Source organism: Triplophysa dalaica, chromosome 23, assembly GCF_015846415.1.
Source record: "Triplophysa dalaica isolate WHDGS20190420 chromosome 23, ASM1584641v1, whole genome shotgun sequence".
NCBI lineage: Eukaryota > Metazoa > Chordata > Actinopteri > Cypriniformes > Nemacheilidae > Triplophysa > Triplophysa dalaica.
In genome coordinates this window covers 10,139,286-10,152,719 of record NC_079564.1, presented here as the reverse complement: position 1 = coordinate 10,152,719, position 13,434 = coordinate 10,139,286, and the positions used below count along the sequence as shown (strand labels likewise).

At 38.9% G+C, this 13,434-nt stretch overlaps 1 protein-coding gene across 3 annotated transcripts in view; it reads right to left on the bottom strand.

Annotated features, from left to right (window-relative positions):
- Positions 1-474: 474 nt before the first annotated feature.
- The window catches only part of LOC130413234 (dnaJ homolog subfamily C member 13-like), a 33,360-nt gene continuing 20,400 nt past the window's right edge, over positions 475-13,434 (bottom strand). For 2 of the 3 annotated variants that reach the window (XM_056738297.1, XM_056738298.1), the window contains 28 exons: positions 12,140-12,342; positions 11,962-12,046; positions 11,717-11,871; positions 11,496-11,541; positions 11,203-11,357; positions 10,848-11,049; positions 10,598-10,713; positions 10,079-10,157; positions 9,846-9,981; positions 9,565-9,749; positions 9,395-9,469; positions 9,106-9,225; positions 8,257-8,652; positions 8,060-8,173; positions 7,848-7,964; positions 7,583-7,760; positions 6,630-6,721; positions 5,610-5,709; positions 5,377-5,451; positions 5,121-5,233; positions 4,852-5,021; positions 4,736-4,778; positions 4,478-4,651; positions 4,036-4,215; positions 3,729-3,869; positions 2,643-2,786; positions 2,418-2,517; positions 475-1,516 (listed from right to left, as the gene is read on the bottom strand). In XM_056738297.1, coding sequence (XP_056594275.1) covers positions 1,419-1,516; positions 2,418-2,517; positions 2,643-2,786; positions 3,729-3,869; positions 4,036-4,215; positions 4,478-4,651; positions 4,736-4,778; positions 4,852-5,021; positions 5,121-5,233; positions 5,377-5,451; positions 5,610-5,709; positions 6,630-6,721; positions 7,583-7,760; positions 7,848-7,964; positions 8,060-8,173; positions 8,257-8,652; positions 9,106-9,225; positions 9,395-9,469; positions 9,565-9,749; positions 9,846-9,981; positions 10,079-10,157; positions 10,598-10,713; positions 10,848-11,049; positions 11,203-11,357; positions 11,496-11,541; positions 11,717-11,871; positions 11,962-12,046; positions 12,140-12,342 — 3,792 coding nt within the window. In that variant the 3' untranslated portion in view covers positions 475-1,418. Of the gene's footprint in view, positions 1,517-1,795; positions 1,900-2,417; positions 2,518-2,642; positions 2,787-3,728; positions 3,870-4,035; positions 4,216-4,477; positions 4,652-4,735; positions 4,779-4,851; positions 5,022-5,120; positions 5,234-5,376; positions 5,452-5,609; positions 5,710-6,629; positions 6,722-7,582; positions 7,761-7,847; positions 7,965-8,059; positions 8,174-8,256; positions 8,653-9,105; positions 9,226-9,394; positions 9,470-9,564; positions 9,750-9,845; positions 9,982-10,078; positions 10,158-10,597; positions 10,714-10,847; positions 11,050-11,202; positions 11,358-11,495; positions 11,542-11,716; positions 11,872-11,961; positions 12,047-12,139; positions 12,343-13,434 lie in introns of all 3 variants that reach the window. The other variant, XM_056738299.1, reaches the window with a different exon arrangement.

The following is a 13,434-nucleotide window of genomic DNA, read 5'->3' as shown; positions in this document are numbered from 1 at the left end:
TCAAGCAAGTGATAAGGTACGTTGATCTTGTATTTTAGGTATTTTCTGTAACACAATATTCAAACAAACCTGTTTGTGTCTCAGTTATGAGTTATGCCAGTAATTCAACAAAATGAATATGGCCGTGAGACAGCGGATGAGGTGCAGACAGAGAAGGAACAGGTCGACAGGCAGCTGCAGGAGAGGATTAAAATGTTTTTGGTCAAGACTGAGAAGGAAAGAAAAAACGAGGGAGAAGTTCAGGAGAAAGAAAGTGGATGAAGATATTCAGGTGGTTTCTTCCTAAGCACTGCTACACCCGCTGTAATGTTGGATAGGGTAACGTCGAAACCTCCTTTAAAATCATGCACATTTGAAGATGCACAGTTTAAGTAATAAATGTATATATTGTTAATAGAGAAATTGTTTTACACAGAACAACACCTTTAATTCAAATATTCCGATATAAGAAAATGAAATTACCAGAAACAAAAATATTTGGATTCCCTTTTATTTTTTAAAATGTTATGTACAAGTGCAACCGATTTCTTTTTTTATTAATGTACATTCAATATAGAAAGTTTATGTACGTCATATTTCATTTAACATTTCACAATTGCACTAGTCTTTCACATACATTGGTAATCAGAATCAGTACAATTTGTCCTTTTTGATGCTCATCTTCGGTTGGTCTGTATTCAACTAGGAATAAATAGTCTAGTGCTTTCTGGGAAGGTAAGGAAAATTATCATTCCCGAGTGCTGGGGGGCATTATATTGGGGTCTTACAGACAGAAGACAGATATGAGAGATAAGGAAAACATGGTCGGATTGCATCCAGTGCGTTACTCACATGTGCACGTGTATTCATATAACAAATAATCACAGGTTCCTTATCAAGTTTCTCATCTGTTCATAAGCACACCTTGAGTACTTCAGAATAAATGACAAACACAAAACCGGGGAATTATGATTGTGTGGGGGGCTGCGATTTATTCACAGGATGAAGACAAACAGAAGCTGGTCATGAATGTGAGCTACAGGCAGTCGAGGGAAAGAGACCATGTATCAGAGCCAACATGACAGTCATTCAGTGTCTCAAAAGAAAAACAGAAAATCATAAAATATCTCCATACAAAAGTAAACTATTTTACTCTCCTTGGAAAGAAATCAAGTTTGAGGTGCGACTGAAAATAAAAAGAATTTAGAGAGGAAGGATTGAGTATTAAAATGAAGGAATCACTAAAGACCACGAGTGCTGTCTTAAGGGGGCTGGACATTTTCTTAGTTTGGTGGCAGCATATTGAGGAAACATTTATCCTTCTCCTCTATTTCCTTTCCATCTTTCAGTTCATCTTCTTTTCTTTTACGGGGATGCCACCACTCCAAAGAAGCAGGTTCATCTGTGTCTGGGTTAGTCTGATGTTTTATTTGTCCGATTCATCCCAGGTCTCCGATGTCATTGTCTACGGGTGGTGGGACACTTGGCATTACCGTGGAGCCGCTGCCTGCGGTTAAATAACCTGCCACGCCTGGACCTGAACACATTCAATTTTTTATCAAACTTAACAAATTGTTTTCAATATTTACATTTTGTCTTGCAGTCTGTTCTTGTGTTATTGTGATGGTAATGATGACTAGAATAAACACATGCATCTAAATGTACTATGAGGTGGACTGACAGATGACGTCTTGATAATGAAGTATCCTACAAAGTATTCACTCCATTCTCTACTTCATGTCAGGGGAATGAGATGCCAAAAGAAATGGGAAATGAGAAACATGGAAGAAAAAGAGGAAGGAAGGAGGAGTGTCACCTGCTTCAAAGTAATAAAGATCGGAGTGGGAAAGGCCACATGAGTCCACTAAAGCCCACTCCGCAACGGACTGCTGCCAGCCAGAAGGGAGGGAGTGGACACACCTGAAGAGTGAGAAGAGGACGGCAACAGTGCAGGAGAGAGGAAGCGAGCACAAGTCAGAACCAGAAAGCATTAAAATGCAGTTAAAGGGACAGCCCACCCAAAAGTGCAAGTTCTGTCTTCATTTACTCACCCTCGAGTTGTTGTATAAATGTTTAAGTTATCTTGAACACAAACAAATATTTTGAAGAATGTGGAAAAGCAAACAGTTCTGGGGCACTATAGACTACCAGTGTCATTTTTCCTACCATGGTAGTCAATGGATGCCAAGAACTGTTTGGTTACAAGCACAATGTTACTCTGCGTTCTTCAAAAACGAAGAAATGAATACACATTTGGAATAACATGAGGGCAAGTAAATGAAGACAATCTAAATTTTCGGGTGAACTGTCCCTTTAAGAAAGCCCTTATGTCTGAAGAGTCCAGTCCGGCTTCGGGGGAACTCCAGTTCCACATAAAGAGAGGCAAGTTCAAAGTAAGAAAAGCAAGAGCACGGAAGAGCAGTCGATATCTCTCTTACCCGTCAGGTAGCCTGCAGTTTGGGAGTCGGAGATGAAAAGGTCGTGTTTCTGGTCTTTGAAGGCACTCCACACGGTGGAACGAGAGAGGATTTCATTTACCTGCAACAAAACAACCACAACATCAATCCTTAGGCCATGTGATGTATATGTTATCTATAACAGTGAACGGACCATTGATTTCACCTCTAATGTGTCTGTTATGCTGATGAATGAGATTTTGTTACCTGTTCTCCATACTGTAGACTGCGGGTCATGGATTTAAGGGCTTTGACGATCTGAGCTTTGGTTGCTGAGGGGTTTTCAAGAGTCTCCAACCCTATTCCCTCCAACAGTTTCAACAGGTACGGCACCAGGTCTACTCTGAGAGCCTGCAAAAACACACACATTTTTTTGGTATAATAAGATGGTATTTATTAAAAAAATAAAACGGTGATTAATAACTTCTATGGGACTGTAAATACATTTATGCATTTGGCAGACGCTTTTATCCAAAGCGACTTACATTGCATTATCCTATACATTTGTTCCGTATGTGCAATCCCCCACGCTCTTACCACTGAGCTACAGGAGAGCGTTAATAATATCATTTACTCACATTTGAGTTGTTCCAAATGTGTATACATTTCTTTGTTCTGATAAACACAGAGAAAGATATTTGGAATAATGCTTATAACCAAACAGATCTCAACACCCATTGACTACCATAGTAGGAAAAATTACTTTATCATGTTTTGTTATCTTGAACACAAAAGAAGATATTTTGAAGAATGTAGGACAGCAAACAGTTCTGGGGAACTTTTGACTACCATTGTATTTTTCCTATTATGGGAGTCAATGGGTGTTGAGATCTGTTTGGTTACAAGCATTATTCCAAATATATTTATCCATGTTCATCAGAACAAAGAAATGTATACACATTTGGAACAACTCAAAGGTGAGTAAATGATGACAGAATTTTCATTTTTGGGTGAATTATCCCTTTAAGTGCAAAATATCTCTGTGCAATATTTGAATGTAAATACAAATTATAATTTTTTATGGTTATAAAAATGTACATTACACACAATTGTAATACACAATTGTAATATACAGTACGTACTAGTAGGCACACTTGCAAATAACTAAACTGCACCTTTGTATATTATTTATATTTTTTATCCTTTTAGTTTCATATTCATTCTTTTCAATTTCCTGTGTTATGTAGATACAGTCTGTCTAAAAAATAGAGCTCCTGTAACCAGAACAAATTCCTTATACATAGAGCTGATTCTTATTTATTCATCTTCAGCATAAACGTTGCATGTGTTTACCTGTGCGACCAGTTCAGTCTGCTCTCGCTGGAACATACGGTTAAGAGCCTCACAGGCCAGTCCTGCCATATCAGCTCTCATCTTCATCCCGGTGATCAACGGACCAATGACGTCTAAAGCAGCCATGGACCGCACACACAACTACAGGATGAAAAAAAAAATGATATCGTGTAGATGGCTAGAGATGTTAGCATCTTGTATTTGAAAACTAACAAAACACACATTGCATGATATGGGGTCAGTTAAATTAAAATGGTCCACAAAGTTGGAAAAATATCATTACAGTTACAGTTAGTGTGTGATGTACCTCATTGTCTGAGAGTATGTGTATCAGTTTGATGGCACTTTTGGGCACAGCATTGTTTTTGTGGTTGAGTGCCGATATGACACGTGGAAGATGCCCGAGAGGAGGGACCTGGTCAGCCAGCTGGGTCTGGGTACCAAAGAGGCACACCGCTGCCGTGGTAACCGTCTCCAGCGCCTCACCCTGAGATTATAAAGAGGGGAAAACAAAGTACACAGCTATTTATGAATACAAATTTGATCAAAGTATGTCTTCTGTAGTGGGAAACAATCTGTAGTTGATTCCAATGGCAATATTGTTGATCCTAATAACATAAAGGTCAAGTAAATAATAATACAATAAACTGAAGCACTAAAGATGCTGCAAAGTATGTTTGCAAAAATGTTTTTAAATATAAGTATGAACTCGGTAGAGGAGTGCAGATGTCCATGCTGAATACACTCACATTTGGATTGTTTTTCTCCAGAAGTACGGTGAGAGTCTCTAGTAATGACACCAGGAACTCTCTGGGTTTGCGCAGCACCCATCCTGGCTGAGCGATGAAGATCCGTAGAAACACTCCACCAACCTCCAGCTCTCCCTGACCTGCTCCATACGGCACTGAGAAGTCTTCAGGCAACTATGAGCCGTACAAACAGAAATATATGACAATACAGCACCTGACCATGTATACATCAAAACAATAGACCATTTTGAATCTCACCTTCCAGTTTACATCAGGATTATCCTTCTGCAGCTTGAAATGCCTGTGAGAAGAAGATCAACGAGTTAATAAGAACTTTATGAGATTTAATGGAGTCGAGTTTCAAAGAGTCTCACTCGAGCATCATTTCTCTGACAGTCGTGGAGACGGTTTCTCTCGAGCTGTCGTTCCAGATGAGTTCGGGATTCTCGTGTGTTCCTTCGAAGATGTGGACAGCAGCCTCTGGGTTATCCCGCATGGCGTCCATGAAAACAGCTGGCAGGAACCGCATCAGGGTCAAACGGACCTGTTTGGGGGAAGAGATGCGCTAATATAAAACTCAAATGATCATGACATTGGAAGAGTGTCAAAGGACAAATACGAAAACACGGTGGAGGAAATGTACCTTTGGTCCCACCAGCTTGTCTGAAGTCATTTTGGAGAAAAGCTCTGCCGTCTGGGTTCGTACCTGAGGATGGGTGGAGTTACAGAATAGATCCAACAGGTAGATCAATGCACCTGGAAGAGAAAAATTAAATATAATACAATGGCTCACTCCACCCCTTTGGACCTTAAGAATTGGTCCTTAAATGCAAACTTTAATTACTACGGTATGTAGCCGTTACCAGGAGTAAACCATCTTACACAGTGAACATACTCACCTTTGTTCATGGCCTCTGTAACAATCTTAGTATTCGATGTCAGTGCATAAAGTGTCTCCAGCACCAGCTGTCTGCCTGTATACAGATGATACAGTTAGCAAAGAGGGAACAAAAATCTGAGACATTCACAGTTTATCTCAATACTGTATCTACTCAGCGCAAAATAATGTTAGGGGAATATTTACAGCTAGGCATCTCTTTATAGTGGATGTGATGTAAAGTGGAAGTCTTACTGGATGGTAAAGAGTGTAGCAGCACCAGCAGATTGGGCAGAACCAGAGATTCAGCGATGTTGATAACACAGTCCTGATTTGATGTGACAGTATTCACAACCTACAGCCAAACAACGTAATGGTAATAGTTATCACCGTTATTAATAGAAAAACGTAAGCAATACAACATTGTAGTCAATTAATTTTGAATAATCGACCTGCTGATATTAGATTTGTTACATAATTAAAGAAGCTTAAACAAATTCTGTCATCACATTATGTATTGGTTTGTACATGTTTTTATTGAATCTGTCACTTTTCATATATATGTATATATATATTTTTAACGTTTATTTACAATTCTGGGTTAAATGTTTATATAGCTATCAAGTTATTTTGTAGTGTTTCCTCTTCTTTATGTAAATCTTTGTTGTGTCTGTGTATTGTTTACTGTGGGGCCCCCTCGAAAACTAGATGTTTCATCTCAATTTAAAATAAATGTACCCCTTAAACTCATCTTTGATCTTCTGGATGACATTTCTACGCTTTTGTGTTTATGCTTTAAAATATTAATGTAAATACATGTAAGGGTACACCCTTCATTTATCTAGTATATACAGAACTATGAATATATTTGCTATAGTCGCTGTCCTCCCTAAACCTCCAAATGAATTTTTCAGGGAATTGAAAAAACACTTTAAAAATGATTAAATACTGTGTTGTTAAAGTTGAAAATCACTTTGCAAAATATCTTATTGGTTAGATATTTCCAAAACCCAGTGACACACATAAAGGGTGACTAATAATAGTGATTTATTGCTAAATCAAAAATCACAAACTATGGCGATACAACATCTCATCTCATACTATCTGATCACTCAGTGAACTGTGTGACGTGATTGGTTGTCACATGTTTGTGATTTACAAAAATGTAGTTTTAGGGAAAAAATACTTAACAATGGTTCTGACTGGTTTTCGCCACAGGGGATTTGAATTCAGAATAAATTGCTTAAAGTGAATGGGTTATGTGAAGAAATGTACCTCTAAAGCAAGTTGCTGAACTTTGCCGGCTCCATGAACTCTGAGCAGGGAGAAAAGCAGCTTAAAATGACCAATGCACTCCGTCTCAGAGCCTGTTACATAAAAACACAACACCTCAGTTATAACTCTTTATTAGGAACCTGGCGCTGCTGGCTAGTGTTGTGTCTATAATTTAAAAAAAAATGTATCTCATCAACAAAACAAAAAATTTAGAGCTGCTCGTTGGTCGTTTATACTCGTTGACCTTTCTGTTTTCTTAAAAAAAAGTCCCAAAATGCCCAAATTTAAAAAAAAAAAATCCAGCGTTATGGAGGTGACATTTTGCATTATGGACGTGACATAAAAATGCTCAGAGAATGAAATTGAACCATCTGTTTATATTTTACTGAACCCATGAGTCTAAACATCCAAAAATGTCAGCCTATGAAAAAAAGATATGTTTAAAAAAGATAAATGAACACGTGTTATGGATGTGACAAAAAAGGACGCGTTTTTGGGAGACGATAAACTTTGTATGGTTTCTGTAAAATAAAAAGCACAATCCTGAAGCATTAATACCCAATGAATGAAGAAGGGATGCCTCTTTATAGTACATAAAATAGTTCATTTATATTCCTTTTCATGTGTCCATTTATGAGGAATATGTAGCGTTATGGATGTGACAATCCTGAAAATAGCACTTACCTGACTATGATAAATCATGCACTGAAATTAAAACAAATGCTTTTCAAATTTGAAGAGAGGGTATTTGAATACATGGGTATTTGAAACAAAAATTTTAAATCTTTGCTGTTAACATTGTAAAAACATACTTTTTTCGTGGTAAAGTTAACATTTTCACGGAATTGCCCAAATAAGTTAAGAATATGTGAATAACTGAATTTTGACCGAAATGTCAGATAGAACCTTATAATTATAAGACGAAGATTTATGTTTATGAAGTGAAAATGCACCTGGGTTATTTTTGATGACGTTTCGCAGAGCTTCGAGAGCCATCTCAGCCCAGCGTAGTCTCTCAGCGTGTTGCACAGACTCTACTTTATTAGTCTGTGTCATAGCCAGCAAAGTGTGTAGGTACTGGGCCTGGGAGCCAACGTAATCCAACAGACTCGATGCGAATGATTTTGGATACTGAAATAAAAAATAACAGTATTTTAAAGAAGTACTCTAAACGTATTGCAAAGCAAACTTTAATAGGAGTGCAGTGACATATTTCACCTCCAGAGGAAACGTTGGCTGCTCGTTGTAAACTCGAACAAAGATCTCTCCCACGATCAGTTCCTTCCCATGTTCACTGAATAAGAACTCCGCTCCAAAATTCTCATCACACTCGCTCTACAGACAAAGACACCGAAAGCGGTATTTTGAATGATCTTTAGTGTGTTGACATTACTGTTCATACTAATAATGGTGAATGTTCTTCCTCTTACTCTCTTGATGTTGCTTTCTTGCTGTGCTTCCAAGAACTCCATTAGCTCCGCTCTAGTTCCATTGTTCCAGATCAAATATGGGTTCTCAGAGTTGCTGTTTAGCAACTTCAGAACCTGCAAACATGGTAGGAAAACATAAACACACAGTATAGTTTGTACTTTTTACGTTCAATACATCATCTGCTTTTCTCCCTCACATCAGCCGGCGTGTTGCTGCCCAGTTTCCGTGAGATGTATGGAGTCAACATGGCTGCCAGGCTCTTCCTGATGGAGGGATTCTCTGGAGGGTGATTCGCTGCTCCTCCACCATTAGCTTCTCCGGCAGGCCCGTCCTCTGGGGTCACAGCTGAGGTGTAACCCGCGAGCCGCCCGAGGGCCACCAGGCTGAGCTTAGCCAGACTGTTGGCCACCTCCTGCTGGTTGGTCTCCTGGTTGGCCTGGACTCCGCTCTCTTCTAAAGTGTAGTCGTAGTTGAAGAGGTTGACCAGTAGGTGCCACAGAACACCGGCGTGATACAAGTGCGTCTGGAGGAAGAAGTCTATGGCGAAGGAGCTCACGCACTGAACGGTCAGTGAAGCTAAACGTGGCAATCCCTGAAAAAAAAGTGGAAATGGATATAAAACTCATTATATGAATGAAGAAGAGTTCACCAAGAGCATTTAAAAGGATGGTTCACCCAAAAATGAAAATTCTTCTATTATTTATCATTTATTCACCCTCGTGTCAATCCAAACCTTTCTTCTGAAGAACACAAAACAAGATGATTTGAAGGAGGCTGGTAACCAAACAACGTTGACCCCCATTGACTTCCATTGTATAGACATAAGACCACGGAGACATTTCTCAAAATATCTTTTTTTGTGTTCCACAGAAGAAAGAGTCATGAACAGGTTTTGAACGACATGGGACGAAAAAATGACATGATTTTGGTTTTTGGGTGAACTATCCCTTTAAGAACATTGTAAAGGATAGAAAGAATGGGCTTCATAGGCCATGACACTGGATGAAAGTCAACACAGATGCGATGAAAACATGCACGTTCTTACCTTGCCATAGTAAAGAATGTGACAAACATCTCTGATAATGTTCGGAAGCGCAACAATTTTTTCTCTGCATTCTTCAAACTGAGCAGCTACACTATAGCACCTGCAGATGTGCCCGCACACCTATAAAGTAACCAAAATACGCAAAGTCAGTAGTTAAACATGCATGTACCTGATTTATATATTTTTTACATAACATAAATATAATTAAATTAATTTAATACCGGTTGTTTTAAGATGGTTGTATTTGGTCATTTTGATACATAATTTGCATGTTTAATCTAAATTGTACCTTTACTGCCATGTCTTCAGTTTTGCTAGAAGCCATAAGCATAGCCACACATCGAGACAAAGCCTCCATCAGTATCTGAGAAAGACATCAGGGCAAAATCACAATGATGTGAAACACAAAACTTTTGTTCTGGTTAACAAATCTTTGCTGACAGGAAAAGGAATTCAAACCTCAATGCCATTTTCTCTCCGGAGCTCCTCCGCGTTGAGGGCGGAGCAGTTGACGGTATGGAAGGCCAGTTCGGTGGCTGCCGGTAACAATGGAGAGGTTTTAGAGAAGAGCTGCTCATCGCCTGTTTCCATGGTGATGGTCTTAATGAGCATGGGGTAACCAGCATACTTATAAGGTTCCAATTCTGAGGAAGGAAAAATGACACATTTACTTACATGTTTAGTCTGTCAAAGCAAACGCTGAAACATTGATTCATTGTATTTATGGGTCTGGTTGGTACCCTGTTTGTGTCTGTTGAAGAGGATGCTCTGGGCTTTGAGTATTAAGATGATGTTCTCAGGGTCAGGGCCGTCCACAATACGTGCCAATTTAGTGCACAGAAACTCGTACGCCTTATTCACCTTCTCGAACATGTCCTGAAAAAACACACATACAAGTCATTTAAGTTTTCCATCAGTCACAGCTGTTTATATGTGATGTGTTTTTTTTTTAAAGAAGCTTTAATATACATACCCTGCCTTCTGGATTTTTGTCTGGATGGTATTTTTGGGCCAATCTAAAATATGCTTTCCTGATTTTACTCTCTTCATGCCTTAAAAAACAAAAACATGATATTGGGAAGAGCATTTTACAACACAAAGCATTTTATCAAGTCCACACAGACCATTTATGAATAGTATTTATGGACATTTAGGGATGCTAATCTTACAATTTTGGACTGCTACTTATATAAAAATGTGAAAATGTAAGTAAATCCTAACATGTCACGATACACAGAGAAAGATATTTGGAGGAATGCTTGTATCCAAACAGTTCTTGGCCACCATTGACTACCATAGTAGGAAAAATTACAATGGAAGTCTATAGTGCCCCAGAACTGTTTGCTCTTCTGTTTGGTTTGGTTACAAGCATTCTTTCAAATATCTTTCTCTGTGTTCATCAGAACAACTCGAGGGAGTGTAAATGAAGACAGAATTTTTCTTTTTGAGTGAATTGTCCCTAAAAGGGAAAAAGACTAAAAGCTAGACTCACTGGCCCTGTCCTTTAGGGAGATTCAACACCTCATAAGCATCATCCACAGACATAGAGGGGGGCTTTTTCTCCACCTCTCTCTTCCATGCATCCAGAGTGTCCTTCAACAGCTTCACCTACAGGGGGCAGTATAAATACACTCACTGTACATACATCACACTGAAGGCTCTTGAACACTTCAAAGTGCGCTCTTCTTGAACCACAAAACTTTAGGAATAGATTAAATTCAAAGTTCTCGGGATGTACGTACAGAGTCTCGAATGGGCCAGTTGGGGAAGCGGTTGGCGTCACACAGGTGTCTGAGGTAATAGATGTTGCAGAAGAGCTCATTGTCCAACTGAGGGAAGTTCACCACAGGGATGGGACAGTATTGATACAGAGCACGAGTGTTACTCTGCAGACGAGGACTGAAGTCTGCCAGGTGAGCTGCGATTTTCTCGATCATCATGCGTCTATAAACACACATAGCTTAGTATAATTGCTCAAATTCATATAGTGGTACAAATGGCACTTATTAGTCTTTAGTGTACATCTATGAAAAAGAAACACTCAAGGCAAACACACATGTATACAGAACAGGAAGAGAGAAAAAGGGGCCATTTCACCTCATTTCACTGCTCCAGATGGCTTCGGGCGTGTCAAACTCTCCCAAGAAAATCTCCGAAAATCGCTCGGCCTCGTAGTTCTCCAAGTAACACACCATGGCTTCTGGCATGATCGGGCCTAACACACTTCTCTGAACAATGTCCACACCTTTAGCCTGTGGTCATCGAGAAAAGCGAACAAGTAGTTAAAAATACATTTTCAAAATTTAAATAGTATAGGGTTTTCACAGCCAATTCACACCAAATCTGTACGTTATGCACGAAAGGAATGATTATAGTGTGAAAAGTCTTACCTCCTCTGATTTAAAGGCTTGTTTCAGGTGAGTGTATTTCAAGAAGCTGGAGGAAGAAAATAACACGCATGCATTAGATATTAATACAAAATAATGTAAATAAATGCCTCCGTCTGAATGGGGCCGTTACTTAGTTAGCAACGTTTATCTATTCCGTTTACATTTGCAAACTAGCTTTCATGAACAAATATTGTTTCCTCATGAACACAAGGGTACGGTACCGTGCGACAGGCAGAACATTGGAGCCGGTGTACATCATAATAAAGAAGAACACTCCCGTGAGGTAGAGCCGCTGTAGGTTAGGGTTATCCTGCATCACCAGGTACAACAGATTGGCTACTTTCTCCACCAGGATAGGGTCAAAGGTCAAGAGGAGCTGAGAAAATAAACACTCGATGTTTAAAATGCTATTGTAGTCTACATAACTCTTAAAAGAGACTACTTTTATAAGAACTTGAACCTGTACCTGAACAATGTGAGGCAGGCACGTGTTGTCACTTATAAGTCTCTTCACCTTTGGTAAAGGCCTGATAATTGCATTATCTTGGTCCCTAAACAAACAAAAACATCAGACGCACATGTAACCATCTAATTCAATGCAAACGGGCACAATGTGAAGACCGAATATGTGAGTTAGACTGAACCTGCTGGGAAAGTAGGAGCACATGGTGATAAGCATGTTAAGGATGAGAGTGGCCAGGTCAGTCTCGTTCATCACGGCCTGCCCGCTGGCCAACAGACACCACTTCAGCTGAGGGATGGCCTGCAGGGGGCGCCAACCGTCCATTCCCTGAGCCCAGCAGCGCGTCTTGGCCGTCAGAGTACCCGAGTTCCAGAATTCTTGCATCTGTTGGACAAACCAGTGGTGTTACAGCATCTACTTGACATTTTTCTATAACCTCATGGAACATTTTAAACAAAACTTGAATATTAGACATTTTCAAGATACTTGCACTGAAGATATAAAACTAAATATCAGAAATATACATCTGAACATTGAATACTGTTGAAAATGAAGATTAATGTGCAAAAGATAGTACCAATAGACAATATCTCAACCCCTTCAAGTTTAAGATTCAGGGAATATGTAATGTTTCATTATGTAACTTTATTATCTATATCAGTGGTTCTCACTAGTGGTACTTGAAGAGACCCCTGGTGGAACGTGACAAGACAGGATATTAAAAACTCAGACAAAAATTCTCACTATTAACTACTTGTTAATAGCATGCCTATAATTGGCATATTGGCTGTTTATTACCGATTATAAAGCACATATTATGCATGACCATAGTCTACATCCCTAATCCTACCAATACCTTAACCCAACAACTATCTAAATAACTATTGTTAAGCAACAAATTAAGAGTTTATTGGAGAAAAAGTCATAGTTAATGCTTTATTAATAGCGAGAATTGCCCCCTATACTGAAGTGTTACAAAAACTCCATATACTCATTTTGTGTTTTAAATACAATTTCAAATGTGATACATGATCGATAAATACGGAATACATCTCTTAAAGCCTATGTGCAATTTTAATATAGTTGTATGAATGATTGTTTATTTATCATTGGTCGATGACGTAATTCAGGCGCTTGACGGGCAGCTCGAACACAGAGAGTGAGCAGACAGATGCTATGAGTCTCGCTCTCTCTCTTTCCATGAGCTGCATATAAATTAAGCTTCTTATGTATTTCTGCACTTGAACTGCTGTTTAAAGCTGTTGTTGTTTATGCTGTGAAGCACACAAGTTAAATCAATGAAGGGTGCGTTGCGATTTAGTTTTGAAGTGCCGCTTTGACAAGGGCCGCTGCAGTAAAGTCTAATACAAATTAAACAAGACAGACTTACATAAAACCTATATATCTGTGTGTATAATATACAGCTGTTCTCTGCAATGCTTTTGCATATATTTATACTTATCTTCTGTGATATAT